The 24,680-nt window shown below is 39.9% G+C and overlaps 1 protein-coding gene across 2 annotated transcripts in view; it reads left to right on the forward strand.

Moving 5' to 3' along the window:
* Positions 1-24,680, forward strand: part of NELL2 (neural EGFL like 2) — a 238,016-nt gene that overhangs the window by 87,595 nt on the left and 125,741 nt on the right. For both annotated transcript variants that reach the window (XM_073328000.1, XM_073327999.1), the window contains exons 10-12: positions 11,516-11,607; positions 14,693-14,795; positions 19,903-20,031. In XM_073328000.1, the coding sequence (XP_073184101.1) occupies positions 11,516-11,607; positions 14,693-14,795; positions 19,903-20,031 (324 nt within the window). The remainder of the gene's footprint in view (positions 1-11,515; positions 11,608-14,692; positions 14,796-19,902; positions 20,032-24,680) is intronic.

A 24,680-nucleotide genomic window follows, 5' to 3' on the forward strand; every position in this document is an offset into this window, starting at 1 on the left:
CTCCTTTATTCTTCTTCCTAGAGCCACATAGTCCGCAGTGATCCGCTCAAGGTCATTCTTGGCAGTATCATTGGTGCCCACGTGGAGAAGCAGGAAGGGGTAGCGATCCGAGGGCTTGATGAGTCTCGGCAGTCTCTCCGTCACATCACGAATCTTAGCCCCTGGCAAGCAGCAGACTTCTCGGTTTTCCCGGTCAGGGCGGCAGATAGATGACTCAGTCCCCCGGAGGAGAGAGTCCCCGACCACCACCACCCGCCTTCTCCTCTTGGGGGTGGTGGTCGTGGAACCCCCAACCTCAGGACAGCGCATCTCATGCCTTCCAACCAGCGGAGTCTCCTTCTGCTTTCTCGCCCCAGACATATCATCTGGTCCACTCTCCGCAACGATACCTGTGGAGAGAACATGAAAGCGGTTAGTTACCTGTGTCTGTGTTACTGGAACCCGGACATTCCGCTTACCTCTTCTGGAGGTCACATGTTGCCAAGCTTCTTCACTGGTCTCTTGGCTCCTCTGTGCAACCTGCTCTATATCTGTAGAGCTTTGTGCCCCTAGAAGCCTATCCTGAGTTTCGTCCAGGAAATCCTCAGTTTCCCGTATGCAACGCAGGGTTGTTATCTGTTGCTCCAGACCTTCAATCTTCTCTTCCAATATGGAGACCAGCTTGCACTTTGTACAGACAAAGTCGCTTCTGTCCTGTGGAAGAAAGACAAACATGGCACATTCAGTGCAGGTCACAACAGCTGAACCCCCCCCTTCCATATCACCTTCCTACTATGAGCTTCCTCAGAGCAGTTTGCAAGACGTAAGCCTCACTGGGCTCCCTCCAGGCGAACTCCCAGGCAAACTCCTGCTGTGTGCTGCTCTGCTGTCCCCGCTGCTCAGCTGGTTCGCGAAGCTCTGGCTATTTTTAAACAGCCAGGCTTCCCTGTCGCAAACAAACAGACACCCTACTGCCCGCCCCCTGCAGGCTATTATTATTCATGAGCCCTTGCGTGTATATGAGTATATATGCGTGTATATGTATATGAGCAGGTATTATTCATGAGCCCTTGCGTGTATACCAGAATACAATAGTTTATAAAATGGAATTAATTGTTTCTTTTCTCTTGGTAGCCTCTAACATTCTTCTTTGGTATTGGATTTCATTGTCTGAATGCTCAACTGTGAAAGTTGCTTTGAGGATTGGATGACCAAGGCAATGTATTTGGCAATTGACATTTTGATTGGATTAGCCATGCCCAAGCTTTCAAAGCTTTGGTTTTATAGGCCAAAAAAAATCCCAGTACTGTTTGAGTAAGTACAATACGGTATAATCTCCTAAAGCCAATCAGCGTCATGCATGTCTGTCAATATCCAATCTTTTGGATGAGGTTTTCAACTCACATTATAGTTGCCATGTGGATAATAGCAATCTAATGTTTTTACAGAGAAGATATTAAATGCTTTCTTCAAATTCCCTATGTAAAGATAGTGTTTTCTTCTGCAAAGGCAACATTTATGAGCTAGTGCTGCCTTATCAACAGATATGAGGAGCATATATAATTTTGAGGTTTTATTATTTGTTGAATGCTGTCAGTATTCTTGGTGCTATACAAAACACAGAAGAGGATATGTTTCCTCGAGCATTTTAATCATTACAGGCCACTCTTGCTCATGTTGAATAGCATTTGTCTGAGAGATCCCCAGTGGGACTAATTGTCCAAGCAATGATTAGAGTATGTTTTGTCATAACTTTTTGTTTTAAAAAAAATGGGGCTTTCTGGCTAAAATAAAAATGTATACAGAAAACTTTTGATTAAAATTTTATTTACATATTTGGTAATGCAAAAAACCAAAAGGCAATTTTTTTTCTGTTAACTACTTTTGAATGACATTATTTTTCCTTTTTGGTTTTTTCATTGAGAACATAATTTTCAGGGGAAATTTTGAAAAAACAGAACATTTTTAAAATTTCCCCACTATCTAGTAACTGCTACTCTTTGTGAATAAAGGCTGCAGAATCAGGCTTTTAGGAAATGAACAAAGAGGATGAGTTAGTGTACTGTGATTTCTCACTGTGAATGGACACTAGATAAACAAAGTGTGCCACAATATATAATGCAAACATTTTCAAAAGCAAATAGTTCCCCTTTCCTATTGCTGTGAACCTCTTACACATACCAGTCTTTTTGTATGAGGATATTGGAATAGTCTCTTGATGTGAGCTGTCCCAATTTACCCAGGTTGACAGTTTGAAGTACCACTGTGTGTGTGAAAAGAAAAGGAGTACTTGTGGCACCTTAGAGACTAACCAATTTATTTGAGCATAAGTTTTCGTGAGCTACAGCTCACTTCATCGGATGCATGCTTACGCTCAAATAAATTGGTTAGTCTCTAAGGTGCCACAAGTACTCCTTTTCTTTTTGCGAATACAGACTAGCACAGCTGTTACTCTGAAACCTGTGTGTGTGAAGCGGTGGGAGGAATCCTTTTCAATCTCCCACTTATGATAGTGTTGAATTCAGATAACACTATACCTGTTACTGCGGGTTACCATAGCACAACTATTGTTACTTCTCTTACAAGGCCTCACACCTCCACCGAAGGCTTCTTTGGAGCCTTTCACAAAAATTATTTCCCTTTGCCGGAGAGACAGGTATATATTCCTGTTGGCTTTTCATACTGTTGTGACATGTCTCAATAAAATATGTTTTAACTGAAAGGGAGGCTATAAGTATTTACATGTTTCGTGGCTTACTTTTATTTTTAAGATCTTTTTATCCTGTTTCAGTAGAGGCTTATTTGTTGACATAAATAAACTTTGCCATATTAGTGGGCTCTAACTTACTGTCCTTTCAACTCCAGTGTGCATATTTGGCTGTGGAATCTGTGGCACAGAGATACTGTGGTGATTGATGCTATATAAGTACCATAGATAGACTCACTATATTGCTGGAATATGATCTGGCTCTGCCTCTGCCTCTTGCTAGCTATACTTATATCTGATTAGTCAGGTACCTTTAGCCACTACTTTTCTGTCATTGATAGCCCAGGTCTCTGTTTAACTACAGGCAGCCACACATTCACTTTTATTCATGAGATCTCCAAATTGGCTTCATACGATTACAAACTCTCTCTCAAACTCTGTATCCTGCTGTCTAATATAAAAGTTTTACTTCATCTGTCAGATCCATCTGTCTTCACTTTGCTGGTTCCAACAGTACTTTCTAGGCTGCCAGCCCAGTTGACATTTCTGCAAGCATCTCCTTTACAGATAACGGTATAATTGTTTTTTGGTTTGTGAAAGGTGACACAAAGAATACTTAGATGAGCCTTCAGTTTGGGGGTAAGAGGAATGGCTTAGGAGCCTTCGCTTAGGAACAGGTGGGCAAGATAAATTATATAATTTCCCCATAGTAGGCAAGGTCCATGAAAATATAAGAAATATTTGTGTAATGATATCTGTATTATTTTAAATTGACTCATCATCAGTGTGACTAAACTGCCTATTAGCATTATTAGATATGGCTCACATTGCAGATACTTACAGGTGTTCATAAAAGTACTAGACCAACCACTTTGCATTTTCAGAATAATGGAGAAAGTTTCTCCTGTTTTGCAACTAATCAGAAGCAAGATATAAATACTATTTAATTTCTGATCCTTAGGAAATTTCAAATCAGATTTTCTCTACTGAAGTTGCTGAAGCCTACTTCCACTGTTGTCCAACAATGATTAACTTGAAGAGCTAGCAGCAAATTTTCCATCTTGAAATCTGGAATCACTTTAAGTTGTTGAAGGAGATGGCATAGAATAATAATGGAAAAAGTTCATTATTCACTAGCTACTCTGACAAAGCATCATATACCCAGGAAGTGAGCAAAGAAGACCCTGTATGAAACACTGCCAGGGATAAATGAGAGAAGGAAGCGCATATTAATTTAATAGTGACTTGGCATTAGACAGATAGAAATTCACAAAGGATGAAATGGACCCCTGTGTAAATTCCCAGGGATAAAGGCCAGCACAAAGAGTAGGCACCACTTAAGTCCTCCAAATAGGGTTTAAGTTGGACTTATGTAGGGCATAAACCTTGTGCAGGGTGACTGCACAGTGAAGAATGTCACCAAGAAGAGGCCAAAGAGGACATCCTAAAATTGGCAGAGAAGAACCAGGCAAAATTTTGTGGCAAACAGAAGATGTGGCAGGTAGGAAAATTCCAAGATTTAAAGTACATGTCAAAATTATTGAAATCTTTCTCAAATTTTCAAACCAGTTTTGTTGCTCATCAGCTGACTAGGATGATGATTCAATAAGATGGATGGAACAGTTCAGTGACATCCTGAATTGCCCTCTGTCACTTGGTGATAAGTTTGAAACAGAATTAGCTCAGACACTACAGGGAGATGTACACATGTACCTCACAGCAATAAGTAAGTGACCGGAATAGCAAAGATAGCAAGAGTTAGTTGGATTGCTTGTTCTGTCACCAAAGAACAGCGTGCTAAAAAGCACATGAAGGGATAGCATCATCTTGAGGCCAGTAGGATGGAAAAGGTATTATGGAGGACAGATGATGGCTTGACAATGAGCTGTCAATAACATACTGAATATAACCTGGTATGAGGTACAAACAGAAATGAAGGAATCCCTAATAGACTTCATAGAATCCCTGCTCTTCTGCCTTTCTAGAAAGCTGTGCTTGAAGTAGTTTTGTTTTAGGTAGGGGCTTGGGGAGGTTGGTGGGGAGAGGATGTGGTTAATGCTGTGAAATAATGGGACAAATTAATCTGTGGTATAATTGTTCTGGGACTGGATAGCTATTGTATGTGTGGGATTCCATCTGTGATAGAATCCCACACAATGACAGATGGACTCTCACACAGACAATAGCTATCAAGTCTCAGAACAATCAGCCATCAGGTAATTTACTGACTGTGATACAATAGTCCTTTGGAATAGGAGGAGTTAAGAAGATGAACTATGATATGGTCCAAAGAGTTACGAATGACAAACTAATCATTCATCCCCTTCTGGGAGGTGTTTAGCCAGGTAGAAGTTAAATCTTCACTAGACTTTGCAGTTACAGAATTATGGTCCAGATGTTCATGTTCTTGGACTTCTTAAGCTAAATAGAAATACAAAGTCCCAATCATCATGGGACACCTACAAGCTTGTGACATCTGCTGGCAGGAGGAAGAAAAAACAAGCTGTGAGTGACAAGGAAGTAGGGTCCAAGTGCCTTCTGAGGAAAGTGGGGAGTGGGAAGTCTGGCACCATCACATTTTTCTGAGTGTGGACAGTGCTCACCTAAGGGGACAAGCCTTTGGGGTTTCATGAAGTATGATGACAAACTGGCAAGAATTCTGGGTCGCTCCTGACACACCCAGAATGCTGCTTCTTTTGGGCTCCTGGGTGGCCAGCCAAAGGATAGAGAAAGAGGACTGATAGGAGGAAGAAAGGGAAGAAGATGGAAGCTTTTGTGGAGGGAGTGGGTGAGAAGACTATTCACTGGCAAATTGGCATAGTAGCCAATGTCTCTGATATCAGCCTTGACAAAGTGGCACTGAGACAGTGGAACTGGTACCTCTGAAGTGCATGTAAGTTGTTGCTGTGGAAGCTCTGTTGGCTGAATTATCTTGGATGAGAGAAACAGGAATCTAGGTGCTGGTGCTCTGCACAAGAACTTCCTCACCTTCTTCCTCCTCAGGTGTATGTTCTCTTTGAAGGGAACTGTCCAAATATTGTGGAACCTTTTTGTGCCTCAACATTTCATGTGACAACTCACCAGGCACCCCCAATTACCAAAGAACCTTGAAGGCCCAACATTTCATCCAACGAACCCCATCTCTCTGCACAGAATCCCTCAGATGCTGTTTAACTAGCAGGGGGAAGGAGAATGTTAACCACAATGTCCCCTTTTTCTTAATCTTCCCCTTATTCCCCAAATCCCCTCTTTTCTCTCTTGTGGGCCATTAAGGAGGAGGAAAGGGAATATAACAAGCTCTACAGGCTTTCTTTCAACTCTAGACATAAGAACGACCATAGTGGATCAGACCAATGGTCTATCTAACCCAGTATCTGATGCCAGTATCAGATGCTTCAGAGGGAGTGAACAGAACAGGCAATTTATCGAGTGATCCATCCTGCGTCATGCAGCCCCAGCTTCTAGCGGTCAGAGGTTTGCATGAGTCCATGAAATATCCTCTTACCTTTTGTGTTTTACCCAGTATGGGAAATGGAGGAAACAAATTCTACAACCAAATTTTTTAGTATTCAGCAGGTTTCAGAGGAAATCTACAATATATGTTCATTTTGAATGTAGTGAGTGAGACATTAGATATGCAGCCCCCACGGACTTCAATGGGAGAAATTTTTTGCAGCTAACTCCTTGGGTACGGTGCTGAAAATGAACCTCCTACATACTCTAAATGTGAACATTAGGCTTTGAGCATATGTCTTGGGTATGTTTCTTTGACAGTGATTGTCATTCAGACATGTGATGGCTCAGTAAGCGTGCAATTTTTTGCAATTATATGTTATATCAAATTATTATCCTAAAATAAATATTCCCTGGGCTATTATTAACACAAAAGAAAACGTTAGACATTGATGTGATTAATTTTCAATTCCATATTATCTTTAACACTGAAGATCATATTTCTTAGTGTGAAAGTTAAATTAAAAATGTATAATCAATACAAATGGACACATACATTAAACAGCCTTCAGCAGATTTTAACAGATATTACATATTTTTTTAAATTAATCCTGACATTTCTTTGAAACTTCTTATGTATTTCTAATTAGTTCTTTGACATTTCTAACTGCTGTATTTCAACAGAAAAGAAAGTACATAAAATCAGTTATTTTAAGTTGGTTATCCAACAAAAGAAGTTTAAATGATGAGATTTCAATTTTCTGTCTTCCGTAATGAAGTGCATTCATCTTCAAATAAACATTTAGAAAGACTTTACAACAACATTATTTTAATAATTTTCTAATTTACATTAATGCACTTATACATACAAAGGGCAATCACCTTTTCTTTAGTATATTTCACATATCCTTGTGTTAGATGGATCAGTAACACAACTATGAAATTTCTTATAAATGTATGCTAATCCAACATCAAGCTTGAGATTTTATAGCACAAAAGTGAGTAGACTTACATGTGGATGTTGTAGGGTGACCAGATGACAAGAACAAAATACCGGGACACGTGCGGGGGCAGCCACAGGCTCTCCCCCCAACCAGAGCCAGCTCTAGGTTTTTGCCGCCCCAAGTGCAAAAAAAAAAAATAAAAAAAAGCCGGAGTGCTGCCAAAGCAAAATATTGGGGCAAATGGCGTCCCGACCGTACATTGGGACAGTACGCGGAACAAACAACTAAATATCGGGACAGTCCCGATTTTATCGGGATATCTGGTCATCTGAGGATGTTGTGAGCTCAATCCTGTTTTTGTTGGAATAGTCAAAATCCTGTGGGATGAAATCCTGGCCCTACTGAAGCCAATGGGAGTTTTGCTATTGACTTCAGTGGGGCCGAATTTCACCCTCTGACTTTGGAAGGCCTAGAGCAGGCCCTATAATATGATAAGTATATAATATGTAAAATTAAAATAATTATAATATAGATTATATAGCACCCAAAATGCGATATAGTGCTTATGATTTACACACTCTAGACCTGTTTAAGGGACTGCTACAATTGTGTGTGCTTATTTCTGAGTTGCCTTTGAGGGATTGTTCTTAGACAACACCTATGTGTAGAAGTGGGCGAAGTGGTGTTCTGTTTTGCTTTTAAACTGTTTAAGTATTTGCATGGAACACACACCACAGATGGAGAGAAATTATTTGGGGTTCTAAGGAATCTAAATATCTGTGGGATGGAACGGCATTAAGAAAAGGAACATTTAAGATGGATAGCAAGGAAACTACCTCACAGTAAAATCTATTAGGGGAAATTATTCCACTAACAAATGCTGGAAGCACCCTCAAGCAAGTCATTTAAAGAGGACTGGACAAAGCATTGTAAAATATTCTGTATGTAACAATTCTGCACTGTCAAAGAGATGGATTAGATGATTTAAGGCCTAATTCAGAACCCACTGAAGCTAATGGGAAACTTCCTATCGATTTCAGTGGGCTTTGGATCAGGCCCCTAAATGGCTCTCTTACATCTTATTCTAATATGCCCTGGTTATTTTTAAAAAATAAATCAATAATTAGAAGGATTAGAATCAGGCTAATTGCAGGATTCTAGCAGACATACCACGTAAATATATGGAACACCACTGGGATACTAGCACAGTCACTGGGATCACAAGAAGCCCTCGGTTCATTCACATCCTGTGTCCTGTGATACTAGCACTTAATAAGGCATTCATGATGCTGATCTTGCCTCCTTCGTACATAAATATGTAAGATGGGTAGACTTGTATTTAATTAGAATTAATCTCTTGGCCATTAGGAAAGCTCTCAGTATCCCTCTCCGTTTCTCTCAACTAATCATCAATTAACCTATGAGTAAATAAGCAACCAAAAAAAATGGATTTCATCCAACAATACTATTAACTATTATTTTTGCCATCTAGTTATGGTGTTCCACAAATCTGTAAGTTTAGAACAGTCCCATAAATATGTATTGTGCACCATTACCCACCTTAAACTTAGTCCTCGGTGAATGTAAAAAGGCTTGATTCACTTTGGAAAAGCATCTGTGTGTTTGCAACATATACAAAGTTAACTGAGATAAATATATCTTCTGAAGGGACCCCTCAACCTGACACCCTTGATCCATTCCTGCCTTCTTATTTCACTATAGCAGAAGCAACAGCATTCTCTCTGGAAATGCACTTTGCCCTCCACCCATCTATAGGTGTCTTCACTGGGGATCCACAGCCTTCCTCCCACTGTCAGGAGTCACTACAGGGCAGCCCCCATCTCCATGAGGCTCTGCATCTATCCTTTGCACTGTTTGTGGGGGAGGTTTTGTACCTTCACTCAGATTGCAGTTGCTGCTCTACTGCCTTCCTTCTTGTACGAGCAACAGGCAGCAGTACAGGGCTCTTTGCTATTCCTTTTGAATTTCCCAACTTCCTTGTTAAAGATACACCCCCTCCCCCAAATTTGCATCACTCCCAAGATTTGGGGGAACTTCTTGGAAGTTCCACTCAGCAGCAGCAGATTTAGATCATGCCACTAGTAGGAGGTGAGTTGTGAGATTTAACCAGTTGGTTTGGGTCAAGTTTTTCCTGAATGTTAGGACTGGTTTTTATTTTCATCAATCTTTTGCCTTTCCCTACTTACAAAGCCAAGTAAGACTTGGGTTAATTTTGATTGCATACTGACTGGCATGCCTTGCAGAGTCTTACTAGTTAAGGTACCCAGTTTACAAAGGAGCCCTTAATATCCCCTCTATTCGACATTGGTGAGGCCTCATCTGGAGTACTGTGTCCAGTTTTGGGCCCCACACTATAAGAAGGATGTAGATAAATTGGAAAGAGTCCAGCGAAGGGCAACAAAAATGATTAGGGGTCTGGAACACATGACTTATGAGGAGAGGCTGAGGGAACTGGGATTGTTTAGTCTGTGGAAGAGAAGAATGAGGGGGGATTTGATAGCTGCTTTCAACTACCTGCGAGGTGGTTCCAGAGAGGATGGTTCTAGACTATTCTCAGTGGTGGAAGAGGACAGGACAAGGAGTAATGGTCTCAAGTTGCAGTGCGGGAGGTTTAGGTTGGATATTAGGAAAAACTTTTTCACTAGGAGGGTGGTGAAACACTGGAATGCGTTGCCTAGGGAGGTGGTGGAATCTCCTTCCTTAGAAGTTTTTAAGGTCAGGCTTGACAAAGCCCTGGCTGGGATGATTTAATTGGGGATGGGTCCTGCTTTTGAGCAGGGGGTTGGACTAGATGACCTTCTGAGGTCCCTCCCAACCCTGATATTCTATGATTCTATGATTCTAAAGGACTGCATTTGGTATCTGTAGGCAAGTTTCACTTGGATAAATGCAGCCCATACTTTAAAAAGTGAAGGTAAAATTTTGGAAATTAAATTAAAATAAAAGTTGTTTTAGTCTGCTTTCCCATGTTCCTTCCCCCCACCAACATACACATATAAAGTTGGTTGGTAATTTTCCAAAAATATAAATACAAATTTTGCAAAAATGTTTATAGTCTGATAGTGAAAAGAGTAAAGGAAAAACTAAACACTATAATGATGATAATGATAATAATAATAATTAATAATAAAAACAACAAGGAGTACTTGTGGCACCTTAGAGACTAAAAAATTTGTTGGGGCATAAGTTTTTGTGGGCTAAAGGCTACCACTCTGAAACCAGTAATGATAATGGTAGTGAAATGGAAAATAATCTATTTTTAGATTTGCCCATAAATTGTAAACTCAATTTAAATGGGATAGATAATTCCATCTGTAAATGAATTCTAGGGCAACTGATTTAAATCATCTCAGTGATATCTAGAATTGTTGTTTTTGCATCAATGATTAGTAAATTAGACCTTTCTCATTTAATCTAGAATTTTAAAGCCTTTATCTATTCCTGTCTGACTATTGTTGTTTAAGTTCTGACAGTGTCCTAAGCAACACAGATATATCAGATTTTCTGCTTCTGACATTTGCACTATTCAATCTTTATATTTTCCACATAATAATTGCAATAGCTATCTCCTTTTAAAAGGAAAAAAATTATGTGAAAATATTTTACGTAAAATTTTAAATGCTAAAAATATAGTCAGTGAGCAAACTGGTATAAACATGTTTCAGTGTGATACAGTAAACCTCACAATATATGGCTGGCATATAGCCATACTATTTGAGAATTGTAGGCCGGATCCTGCTTGCAGTGCAAGTAACTCGTGCAATGAAGATATGCTCTTAAATTATAAAATATAATTTAAAGATAAAACTTAATAATGGTAATAATTGAGGTACTAGAACTGAACTTTTAAATACCTACCTGGAGTAGTTAAACATCAGAGCACTATGATAACATATAACATATTCAACTTCAGGGATTACCCATCATGCAGTAGCATCCCCATCCTCAGGAAACTGGCTTTCCATCCACCTGTTCCACTACTATCATGTCATCCTTCAGATGGGCACTTTAGACTGCCTACCTTGATTTGCCTTCCACTAAATCTCCTCTGGCCTGGTTTCCACCTTCTGCACTTGGCTGAAACTGCTCCTACTATGGTCATCAGTGATTTGTTCCTAGTCAAGACTTGCAGGCTCTATTTTGTCCTGTGTTCTCTCGCAAGCTTCCCATGGTCTGTTTTTCCTTGACACCTTCTCCTCCCTTAGCTTTTGAGGCCTTCTCCTCTCTTGGCTCTCCTCTTCAGTTCTTTTTTGCTCTTGTCCAAACTCCTGTGTCCTGGAATGGAATATACTTGTTGTTGAATTGATCACTTAATTTTGAAATATGCTTAGCTTTAAGAAAATAAGCCAGTTTTATAGCCAGAGTACTGAAAACTTTCTTACCCAAATTGTTGTTTTGTTTTATCCTAAAGTGGTGTGCGTATTTGAAGGCAGAACCTACTTCGAAGGACAGAGAGAAACTGTGTATTCAAATTCAGGGGACTGTGTTCTTTTTGAGTGCAAGGTAAGAACACCATTGATGGGACACTTTTCTTTCAATAAATCTGTTTAAAATGTCATATAAGGTCCTGATGAATAAAAATGTGTACGTATCTTCTGTGACAAGTGACTTTTAAAAGGGCATCAAGGGGTTTCCATGCTTACTGTGTCCAGCTGATTTCCATGTCAAATTTTACAAATCAAATATTTTTTCTAATTGCCAGCCCTGAAAATTCAATCTGGGATCTCTCAGTTGAGCTGGGTTCTTTTTTTATTTCTTATACATTATCATCAATAATAAATATCCTGCAGGCCACATTATGCTCTCTTTTATATCTGTGCAGCCCTATTTTCTCCAGCTTATGTGCTCAGCTACAAGGGGGTTACACAAATGTAAATGAGACCAGAATTTGGCCCACAGGATATTTCTTGCTGGCAATGGTGTATGAGAAGGAAAGAATGCTACTTGACTGTCAAATCTCAGGTTGTGTTTGGAGGGTTGGCAGTTTGGTAATCTATCATTCTACTTGTAAATGGAGCATACTGAATATTGAGTGAGACACACTAAACATTGAGCCTTACAAGATTATTTTAACCCAGTCACATTTCAGAGCAGAAATGCAATTTAAGGGCAAAATGCTGCAGTGTGCTTCTACATGTGGAAAGTGCACAGAGAGATACCGAGGTGGAATGCTACTCTGCTTCCCTAGGTGTGGAGCTTGCTATCAGGTAGAGAAATGCATGCTTCAATGTGGAGCTGAAGAATTGGGTGTGCATTTCTAGTGGGGGAAAGAGAGGCAAGACCTGTCTGCTTATTGTAATGTTGTCTCAGAGTGCAACTGCCGTATGCAAAAGAATATACATTCCACAAGGTCTGAGTTGGAAGAAACTGTGCTGTCAAACAGAATGGGAGCAAAGGCTCTCCCAACTCCAGCCCCTTAAAGCTGTGGATGTCAGGCAAATGTGGCAGATAATACTCCAGCCTCAGTGCCAGGGCTGATGCTTCCCCTGAATCTAGCAGATCCTTTTCCCCTCTATTGGAAAGAGTGCATCTGTCCTTGGACCTTGCTGTCACCTCCTCCAGTAGGATATTGTGCCAGAGCTGCTTTCTGAGCCACTTTACTGTAGCTTTATGAACTGGTGATTATAATTTGTCAATAAATCTATTTCAGAAATTAGGTCTATAGATCAAGAAATACGTGCTGATGGCCTTAGTCATTTGTGAGTAGTACCTTATCTCCCTACTAGTTACATTGAAATCAAGGGGCTGAGGGAGGGTGCAAAATCAGCTGCTTGAGAAATAAGGTCTGAAGTAATTCTGGAAATGCAGCTTAATCTGCCCTACGCTTTTAAGGGCTGTGAATTGCTATTTTCAACACAATTCCTATTGGTGATCAATCTATATATGAATAATAGTCATCAAAGTCTGCACGGTGCTGCCTTATATTTATTGCAGTTAGAAATTATGAGGGCACATTAGTGAACATAGTGAGCCAGAACACCCGGCTTGACTCTACCTGCCTATTGGTAATGGGTACGTATTTGGCCACCTTACTTGTCTCTCACTGTGCTTTTAGAAATGTTTTATGGGAACTTTGGTGATAAAAATTCAGAATCTCAAGCACTGAACTACTTATTGCTGCCAAGAAAGCAACACTAGAAATGACATTTCAGAGCAACAAATCTACATACTGTCAGATGTGTAGATAAAATGAGTACCCATAGGCAGATGCTATTTTATTACCTACATATTTCTACATATAATAGAATCTAGTTAAAGACCTCTGCTCAAGAGAGACTTGAGAGTTATGGCATAGGTCATGATTTCTTGCTTGTAGGCCAGTGTTGATGTTATCAGGGCAGTTTAGGGAATTTCTCCTTCTGGATTTTGTTGTGCATAAACATGGAAAATCACTTTTCTTTTTTTTCTTGGTTGCTGCAGTTAAGCACATTGTCCCATTCAAATCTGAAAAAAACAAAGAAACTCTGCAACATTTCAGTCATGTTTAGCAATAGACCACATTGTTATAATGGCCAATCTTCAGCACGCACACTTACATAAATGTGTTCACTTTTAGGTGGTTTTTGAGTGTTTTGTGTGACATACAGTATAGTTCACGCTCTAGTTTAGTTTGTTACAGGTTCAGGTTTCATTCTGGTTGTGTGCCATGGAGTCTGGGAAGATCAGAAGACTGTTCTTTTTTTTTTTTTGGTCTCATCCTCATCTTTTTCCTGGGATAATAATTTTAAATGAAACACCAACTATATAATAATGGTATATGCAAAGTGTTAGGCACTTTCCACACACAGAGCTTTATAGCTAAGAAAAATTCTGAATTTCAGAAGACTCTGGGGCTTTTCAGGAAGGTGTTGTGCTGCCGTGATTTGTACCTTTGTGTCTCCAAGACTACATCATTGCAATGCACTCTACTTGGGGCCATTTGGAAACTAAAGCTGGAGTACAACGTAGCAGCCTGCTCGTTAAACTGGGTATCTTACTATGAGCATATTACATTTATTCTCTCTGATCTCCACTGGCTGCTAGTGGATACACAGGTGGGGTTTAACATACTGGTTTTGACCTCTGAAGTGCTAAATGGCCTGGCACCAATCTATTTGAGAAACCTCTCTTCTCATGAGATACCACTGCCTCTCCCTTGGGCCATACAGCCACAGTTGAGATCAGACAGGTTACTCAGACTAGAGATCCCTTAAGGTAAAAGAAAGGAAGCTGCTAGCATGGCATTATTTGTGCAGTCCCCCTAGCTTTGATCCCCTGCAGTCCGTAAGAGAACTAATTTGTTGACCTTCTAGGCATGATTTCTGGAGAAGCTTTTGAGGACAGGGAAGCTGCGTGTGGATAATTTTGGGGAAGGATGAGGAATGTTTCCTTATTTTTCATTTACTAAACAGGTGTGGTTTCTGCTATATAGTGGAGGTGTCTGCTGGTTTTGTTTAGTTGTGATTTCAAATTGTCAAAGGTACCTGGAGTTTGAGATGGGCACCCTTTGCTGTCTGTCTGTTATAAATCTAAATGCATAAATAAAATAAAGGCATTATTCATCTGCATTTGTTATCTCCAGTATTGAATAATTACCTTAATTTAATAGGACCACAAAATGCAGCGCACTACAAAATCAGACTGCCCAACCTTGAACTGCCCAGATTCTCAACAAATCTCCTTGTCTCACAGTTGCTGCAAAGTTTGTAAAGGTAAGAAAGTAGCAGGATCTGCCTGTGCTCAGTGTAATGTGCAGTATTTATCATTTATTAATTTTTTATAGTTTTGGAGTAAAACATCTTTTTCGTCACTGGAGATACTGTAAAACTGAATAGATAATGTACACATCAAGGAGTCTGAAAACTGTGTGAATCAGGTGTAATAATGTAAATTTTGCTGAATGGGGCCAGCAGCATTCATGTATTACATACAAAAGAGAAATCCTAAGGGATTATACATGATTGATGTCACCATTTTAAAGTGCTTCATTTATGCATGCACGCGCGCACACACACATCCCTAAGGGCCCTTCTGCGGTGGACATGTGCTTTGCAGATTTATAGAAAATTAGAGTAAATTTGTATCATTTCCCCCTCTTAGCACTTTTCGATTGCCTTCTGAATATAGAATCAAAAGCTTTGGGAATTATAGTGTACTGTACTTCTCAAATTTTTACACATCGGCCAAACAGATGGAATGTGCCTGGACTTTCAGTGCAAGGCTAGAGATGTAAGGAACTGCCAAGGGCTCTGTGACGTACTGTTATAATACTGGGTAATATTGGTACCCTCCCAGCTGTGAGCAGCTGCATCTTCAAAGCAGAAAGTCTGTTCCTATTTCTCCAATAGTTAAACTGTGATAAACTGAGTTCTGGCAGGAAACAAGCCATCACAGTCTTTGGCTTGGGTTAGATATACATTTTGATTTGGGGAATACTGGAGACATGCAAGTCGTCCGCTACACAGACACAAATGATATGATTAATGACATCCAGAAGAGAGATAAGACTAAGATGGAAGAAAATAACTTAACAGAAGTGTGTGTAAGTCTTGAAGTCTATCACAGTCAAAAGGGATTTTTTTTTCCTGGTAAAAACTTACAGTGAAATCTTAAAAACAAACAAAAAAACTTCACTCACTGAGCTCAATAAATCTAATAGTTGGCAGCTGTAGTGCTTGTTTCTGAACGTTTTCAGTCCTGAATGAATCATCCTAGCCTTATCTCTCATGAGCTATGGATCTTATTCTTAAAATCATACTTTGATACAGTGTTAATCTGCAGCACATGTTCTCCTATATTGCTTTGTAGTTTATGGCGATCTATTGATTAGTGGAAAATTGTACACTTACTATTCTGTAATGCTAAGGTTCTGATACAAACTGATAAAAGCCAGGAAATCAAAAACTAAAGGCTGACACTTTGTCCTTATTTCAGACTTCTGTGAGGAAGAAAAAAAAATAGGACAAAGGGTGGCCTTTGCCATTTGTCAGCTATAGGGCCAAATACTGGTCTTGATGTGCACAGCACTCCATCAGCATCAATGGGAGTTGTGAAATGTGCTGAGAGCAACAAATGGCCCTTAATGTTGTTTAAAATGTAGGGATTTTTGCTCCTGAATCTCCTGTTTCACATAATAGCAGTGTGGTAGTATTTTAAAAAAATAAAAATGAATGGGAAGTTGAGAAATGCATGTACACTACTGCAACAAACCATGCCAAGGAGGGTATTATTGTAGTACTTTAAAAGAAGTGTGCCTGAGTTACCATGGTAGGGACATGAAGTTAGTGTCATCATATCAGCAATTCAAAATTCTCTCTGCCTGTACTGTTGATCCTGGTCTGCCTGGTTCTTACACCTTCAGACTGGGCTCATGCATGCAGAGACACTCCCATCCCCCCAGGCCAAAACAGCAATGACCCCCACACCTCTGACTATGCCTTAAAGCAGATTCTAATTTTTTCTCTATTTTAAATGCAAACATAAACATTACTGAAAAGTTGAAGAAGATGGGGGATATTTCATTAACAAGAAATGATGAAGCAGGCAAGTGGAGTTGTAGGGAAAGAGATCTTTATTGAGCATGCATATAGATCTTTGCTACATAATGACAGGTTTGGGTTTATCCTGGCGGCAGCCTCACCCCAGCTTGTACTACTCAGCCACTCCTGTCATACCAAACTAGGTCCCTCCTGAACCCTGATCAGTTCTGTTCATTGTACTATAGGAGCCTTGTGCAAGGAAGCAGGAACTGAAAAAGGAATTGTGAAAGATTACTGTTTGGCTAATCCTAATACTGATTTTTTTAAACAAGTCTAGAGCAATTAAATCACTGAAAATAATAATAAAAAGTAGAGCTGTCGATTAATCTCTGAAAACTCACGAGATTAACTCAAAAAAATTAATCGCGATTTAAAAAGTTAATCACGATAAATCACACTGTTAAACAATAGAATACCAATTGAAATGTATTAAATATTTTGGATGTTTTTGTACATTTTCAAATATATTGATTTCAATACAGACTACAAAGTGTATAGTGCTCGCATTATATTTTTTATTGCAAATATTTGCACTGTCAAAATGATAAACAAAGAAATAGTATTTTTCAATTCACCTCATACAAGTACCGAAGTGCAACCTCTTTATCGTGAAAGTGCAGCTTACAAATATAGATTTTTTTTGTTTTTGTTTTTTGGTTACATAACTGCACTCAAAAATGACACAATGTAAAACTTTAGAGCCTACAATTCCACACAGTCCTACTTCTTATTCAGTCAATCGCTAAGACAAACAAGTTTATTTACATTAACATTTACATTTGTTTACATAATGCTGCCTGCTTCTTATTTACGTCACCTGAAAGTGAGAACAGGCGTTTGCATGGGACTTTTGTAGCTGGCATTGCAAGGTATTTACATGCCAGCTATGCTAAACATTCATATGCCCCTTCACTCTTCGGCCACCATTCCAGAGGACGTGTTTCCATGCTGATGACACTCATTCTAAAAAAATATGTTAATTACACTTGTGACTGAACTCCTTGGGAGAGAATTGTATGTCTCCTGATCTGTTTTACCCGCCTTCTGTCATATATTTCATGTTATAGCAATCTTGGATGATGACCTGGCACATGTTCGTTTTACGAACACTTTCACTGCAGATTTGACAAAATGCAAAGAGGGTACCAATGTGAGATTTCTGAAGAAAGCTACAGCACTCGACCCAAGGTTTAAGAATCTGAAGTACCTTCCAAAATCTGAGAGGGATGACGTGTGGAGCATGCTTTCAGAAGACTTAAAAGAGCAACACTCTGATACAGAAACTACAGAAATCAATCTTCTGCTGGTGGCATCTGACTCAGATGATGAAAACGAATATGCATCAGTCTGCACTGCTTTGGATCATTATTGAGCAGAACCCATCATCAGCATGGACGCATGTCCTCTGGAATGGTGGTTGAAGCATGAAGGGACATATGAATCTTTAGCGCATTTGGCATGTAAATATTTTGTGATGCCAGCTACAACAGTGCCATGCTAACGCCTGTTCTCACGTTCAGGTGACACTGAAAACAAGAAGTGGGCAGCATTATCTCCTGCAAATGTAAACAAACTTGTTTGTCTGAGCAATTGGCTAAATAAGAAGTAGCGCTGAGTGGACTTGTAGGCTCTAAAGTTTTATGTTGTTTTATTTTTGGGTGCAATTATTTTTTGTATATAATTCTACATTTATAAGTTCAACTTTCATGATAAAGAGATCGCACTACATTATTTGTATTAGGTGAATTGAAAAATACTATTTGTTTTGTTTTTTACAGCGCAAATATTTGTAATAAAAATAATATGAAGTGAGCACTGTCCACTTTGTATTCTGTGTGGTAATTGAAATCAATATATTTGAAAATGTAGAAAACATCCAATATATTTAAATAAATGGTATTCTGTTATTCTTTAACAGTGTGATTAGTCATGATTTATTTTTTTAATCTCTTGACAACCCTAATAAAAAGATGGAAAAAGTGGTGCAGCCCAACTGTAGAAAATATTGATGTAGTGTGTGAAAATTATATGGCAGCTTAAAATTACCCATAACCTGTTTGAATTCATCACAGTAAAGAACAGACTCACCAAGTATAGCAATACAGTGGTGCTGGATTTCAAAAAAGCAAATTTGGGAAATTAAGAAACCTACTGAGTGAATGGGAAGACTCATTTAAATCTGCTATTTGGGAGAAAGCTAAAAATACATTAAAAATCTCTCTTAAAAAGAGGAATGCAAGAAACAAAGAGCCAATGTGACTTCAAGAGGAGCTGCTAACAATAAGATTAAAAAGAAAACATCACTGAAATATCAGAGGTAGCACTTATACAAGTATATTCAGTCAGTTAGCGCTTGAAGGGAAAAGAGAAGGGCAACAAAAAAGTAAAATAAGTTAATGTTAGCCGAAGCTTTCAGGGAATATGAAAGGTTTTACAAATATACCTGGGGAACAATAAGGGCTTGGAGGAAAGCAATCCCATTAATAAATGGGCTGCTGAGTTACTGAGCAACGTCCATAAATTACAGCTTTAATAAGAAAAATGAAAAAAGTTGAAGATCCTGTAAAAATAACCATTGACAAAAAGAAGGTAAAGAGATTTAAATATGCCACCTAACAGACATCAGATGATAATAGCTTCTTTTCATCACTGACCTGGAGTTGAACTTGAGACCAAGAGAGACAGGCTCTGTAGCCTATCCTACTCCCCCTGAGATGCTACACTCCTAATATCAAGGTAAACTGTGTGTCTCCTAAGAAAAATAGTTTCCTGAATAGGATTCTGTAGCCTAACTGAGAAAAGATTGGAATGCATTCAACAGAGAAGATGTTTTATCTTTGGATTCATTTTAACTAGGCTTGAGAATTTGACTTTTTTTTTTATAATTTTGACAGATTATGTAGATGTTTATTTTTAAGCATTTTCTGAGTTCTTTGTTTTAAATTTTTAAGTTGTGTGAAATTATAGGGGGGTGTGTGTGTGTGTGTGTTTGTCAGACAATAAATATTTAATGACAGACATCTACATTTAAAAACTTAAAGCTACCTAAGGGGAGCTCTGCTCCAGCTACACTATCTCCCATTGTATACACATTACAGTAGGACTCTAAGTTATCAAGCTGCATTTTTCTTACTTTGCCTGCCTGTAAATTTTGATGATTATAGATGAAAATATTTTTTCATCAGTTTGGGCGTGTATGGTGAAATCGATGTTTACTGACAGTGGTAAAAATCTAATCCTTTCAAGCCTATTTTTAACTATCACTTTTGTTTTCATGCAGGCCATAACTTTTGTTCTGAAGGACATAACTGCATGGAGCATTCTGTCTGCAGAAACCTAGAGGACAGGGCTGTGTGTAGCTGCCGAGATGGTTTCAGAGCCCTTCGAGAGGACAATGCCTACTGTGAAGGTAACCCGTTGTGAAGGTGCTCAGCTGTATAAAGTACTGTGGATTACTGCATGAAGAATGTATTAATTCACAAGTTTTCAAAGTGATGGGACCATTAAATGCAGCAAATTTAATCAGCTAAAATAATTATCTCTCAAATTAAGAATTTTTTAAAAATCCCTGATCTGTGTCAGTTATAAGTTAATATGGCTAAGTTCTTGAATTTGAAGCAATACTTCCACTGCAAAATCTGTTCTCTTTTCATTAATCAGATAATCTAAAAGTCACACATTAGAATAGCTTTTAGTTGGTACACATTTTAATGTAGCTTTTAATCAGGACTTTATTTTGCCACTAGTCTCCTCCCCCAAAATATAGTAAATAGACAGTAGGGACCAGATTCTAATACCTTTATTCACATTGTGTAAAAACTTACTATTTTAACAGTCCCACTGATTTAAAATCAATGTCCCATTTACCAGATAGAGGCAGTTTCTATAGTTCAAATTTTAACATGCTCATAAAATTCTAATAAAAACATCGCAGCTGTAGCAAGATATGTGCCAAATATCACTCTGCTTTTATCTTGCCTCCCTCTCTCCTGCCATCCACCTGTGCCTTTCTCATGAAGGCCTTGATTCTGTGAATGCTTACAACATAAATAACTTTCAGTGGGACCAGTCATATAAGTAAGACATAAGTGCTTGTAGGATTAGGGCCCTCAGGTTGTAAGGATTTGGAGGTTGATTCCTTTGGCTTAACTTTGCAAACAATAATACATATAATTTTATTTTAATGAAATAAATAGTCCCATTGACTTTATTGGGACTATTCACGTGTAAAATTAATAATGTGCATAGGAATCTGCGTGACTAGACTGCAATTCCATTTCACAGAGACCTCTGTTTAATGTTTACTCTAAGACTAGCACAGCATTTTTGACTTATTGTCTTGAGTAGAGCTTTAAGTCATCCAGGAGCAAGTCCTGCACCTCTCTCCATGGCCTTGCAGAGATTTGGCTGTAGGATAACCCAAATAGCCCTTTTATGTAGGCAGGAAATAATGCTGGGACATAGCACACACACAGTCTTTGGAGGTTAGGTAGGAGTTGGGGTCCTGGATCTGCAACTACAGTAACCCCTCACTTAAAGTCGTCCTAGTTAACTTTTTGTTTCATTGTTACATTGCTGATCAGTTAGGGAACATGCTCGTTTAAAGTTGTGCAATGCTCCACTCTTACATTGTTTAGTTGCCTGCTTTCTCCGCAGCTGACAACCTCCCTGTGCCCCGCCCCTCCTCCCCACAGCGCCTCCTGCCCACTGGCAGACCCTGCAGATCAGCACCTTCCCTCTCCTCCCCCCACCTCCTGCCCGCAGCAATCAGATGGCTTGCGGCATTTTGGAGGCAGGAGCGAGGACTTGGTGCGCAGGCTCTCCCTCCCTCCCCTGTCTCCCAAAAGCGGCAAGCCAGCTGATTGCCCCGGGCAGGAGGGAGGGGGGAGGAACGAGGACTCAGCATGCGAAGTAAAGGGGGAGGAGGTGGGGGGAGAAGAGGCGGGTCAAGGATGGGGACTTGGAGAGAGTGGGCGGGCTGAGGGTTGAGCCCCCCCACACCCCTGATGCTTGCAGAGTAGGGGAAGCTGCCTCTGCTGCGCAACATGCTTCTCCTAGCCTACAGCACCTTCAGCCTCTTTGCCTGCCTCATCTCTAGTGCCAGTGGGCTGTGCCTGTGTGGGGTAAGACAGGGGCACCTCCTCTGTTTAAAACATATACCTGTATTAAATTGCTTGTTTAACATTGTTTAAAATGTATATAATGCCTTTTGTCTGGCAAAAAAAATTTCCGTGGAACTTAACCCCCCCCATTTACATTAATTCTTATGGGGAAATTGGATTTGCTTAGCATGGTTTCACTTAAAGTCGCATTTTTCAGGAACATAACTACAATGTTAAGTGAGGAGTTACTGTATATGGATCCACCAGCTATTTCCCAGTTGAAAGGACAGTGCAGAAGCTGTGGGGAATACTGTTGGCCTGAGACTTTAATAATGGTTTGCTCTACTCTACAGCCTGTAAGGGAGAGAAGGAATCCTGATCTCTGTGGATCTCCCCAGCACACAGTCCAGTTAGAGCCTGTTATATTTAGCGGTCGCTCCTCACACAATATGTGAAAAATGAGACCCTTATCCATGATCCCTTTAGTGAAATGGTTTGGATGAGGGAACAGCAGGTTTTCATAGCTAGGGCCACAGGCAACTTTAAGTCTGGTATTTCCTAGCTTTTGAGTGCTTGACTTCGCAACCTTAATAACCTATATGTGATTTTAAAAAAAAATTAATTGTATATGCAGTTTAGTTGTGTCTGTGTCCATCTCAGGATATTAGAGAGAAAAGGTGGGTGCAGTAATATCTTTTATTGGACCAACTTCTGTTGGAGAGACAGACAAATAAAAGATATTACCTCACCCACCTTGTCTCTCTAATTCTTTGTATTGTATGTTATTAGCTGTTTCTTAAAGTCAACTTAAATCATGAACATTGTTTCTCATACCAACTTCTTGCAAATGCATCAGTATTTTTCAAGTATCATGACTGCTTTTCTTGAATACCATTTTTTAATATTTTTTTATTGTGCCTTTGTAATAATATATAGCAATAATTGTAGTTGTAAAAATCAAATAATACTTCATATACAAGTTACAGGTTCTGGTCTGTAAGTAGGTTCCTAGACGTTGTGTCCCAAAAATGGAACATAATTGAGCTTCTTAAGTCAGAAAAGAACAAGTCCATTTTTAGATTTTAGAATTCTTGAGGTAAAAAGAAATGTAGCCAGGAATGATAGTCTAAGAACAATATAAAACAAGATAAGATTATTTTTAACATTCAGGAAGCAATGATGAATCAGGAATGTCAGCATGTGAATCTAGTTCATAATTTTCAGAAAGAATTTTTTGTTATTGTTATTAAGAAACAATACAAGGAATTTGGTTTTGTTAAAGGAAATATAGAACTTCATCTTTTATTAATTAAAATGTATTGTGAAAATAATACTGAGGTCTGGATTAGGAGCGAGGGAGGGAAGGATTGGGAGGTCAGGTGGGAGGACGTGTGTATGTTCCAGGAGCAGTGAGGGAAATTAGGGATGGGGGTGTCTGTCAGCCCCACATTTTCCCCTCACATTTGAAGCTACCGCCCCTTCCCCCTCTCCCCTTGTCATGGCCAGGCCATGTGATAGGGAGTGATGCCTCCCATTCATAGCCTCATTTCTTAGGGCAACATTTGTGGGCTGGAAGGGGATGTGCCTCACACAAAGAGGGAAGGGAGAGAATGAGAAAGCAGGGACACTTACAATGTGTGAGCTGGGGTCTGTGGGGCCTTGCCCCTCTATGGAGGATTTGAGCCCCTCCCTTGACACTTCATTCCCTGGTTGTGAGCTGGGACCTTCGGGGGTGAGGCTGTCTCTCTGGGGTGGTCTGATCTCCTCTCCCTGCCCTCCTTCGTGTGAGATGGGATACTAAATGGGAATAAGAACAAGACAGTGAGCTGAATGGAGCAGTTCACTCCTCTCAGAGCTGTTGTTTCAGGCTGCATTCATCTCCAAGGGGTGTTGTCATTCAACTGTGAATATCTCATTGAGATGAATGGGCCATTTCACTGCTCTCTGAGCCTCCTGTGCTGCAGATGGATGTATAAAGCCCTGTCCTCACATATGAGGCCTAGATTTGGAGTAGGGACTCTACATCTCCACTCTCCTGTCCCTTCCTGCCTCTAGCCAGCACATGTTCTCATCAGAGCCCACCTCCTCCTGGCCCCTCCAGGCTTACCAAGGGCGTGGAATGGCAAGGAGGACTGTGGAGCTGGTGTGGGGCCTCAGACCAGTGGGGGGCAATCAGAGCAATAGGTGAGACGGGTGGAATGTCAGAGAAGTTAGAACGGTTTCAGAGCAGTTGGAGGAAATATATAAGGGGTTGGAACAGTGATTGGAAATGTGGGAGGGTGTTGGAACAGTGCAGGGAAGAGTGAGATGGAAAGGAGGGAGTTAGAGATGTGAATTGAGGGATGTTGGAGGGGCTTTATTTCTGTCCCTCAAAACTCCCCATGTCTGTGCCCCCAATACTGGTCCCTCCCTTTCAAAAATGACCACATTACTCCAGGTTAGTCTCTACTCTTCCTGTATCCTCTCCCCAGATCCTCCATCTGCAAGGTCAATGCTGATGCTGCCCATCTTTTCATGGGGAGAAGTTCTGAGGAGGGAGAATTGAGCTGTGCTGAACAGCCAGACAGATGGGGAATGATGCAGGGGCAGTGAAGAAACCAACATGCAGCCAGTGCATTCTGTAGCCAGGGTAATCATTGCCAAGGAGCCAGAGGGAGTGGAAGGGGAAAGCTGCGCTGTGGTACATAAAGACGTTGAGAAATTATTTATATTTTTTTAAAAAAAGGAAATGAAATGCTCCAGAACTTCATTAACAGAGAGGTAAGGTGGCTCGGTGGTACCTCATGCCCTTCCAGAATGTAGAAAGGGTGTAACTTATACCTCGAACAACCAGGAAATGCAAAGTTACGGATACGCCAGCTCTGCAATGTAACCTTATCTCTTCCTTCTTTTATTGGTATGTTGGGGCACTGCTAACACATACTAACATTCTACCCTCAGAGATGCTGCAGAGCAC

The sequence above is a fragment of the Lepidochelys kempii genome, chromosome 1 (genome assembly GCF_965140265.1).
Source record: "Lepidochelys kempii isolate rLepKem1 chromosome 1, rLepKem1.hap2, whole genome shotgun sequence".
NCBI lineage: Eukaryota > Metazoa > Chordata > Testudines > Cheloniidae > Lepidochelys > Lepidochelys kempii.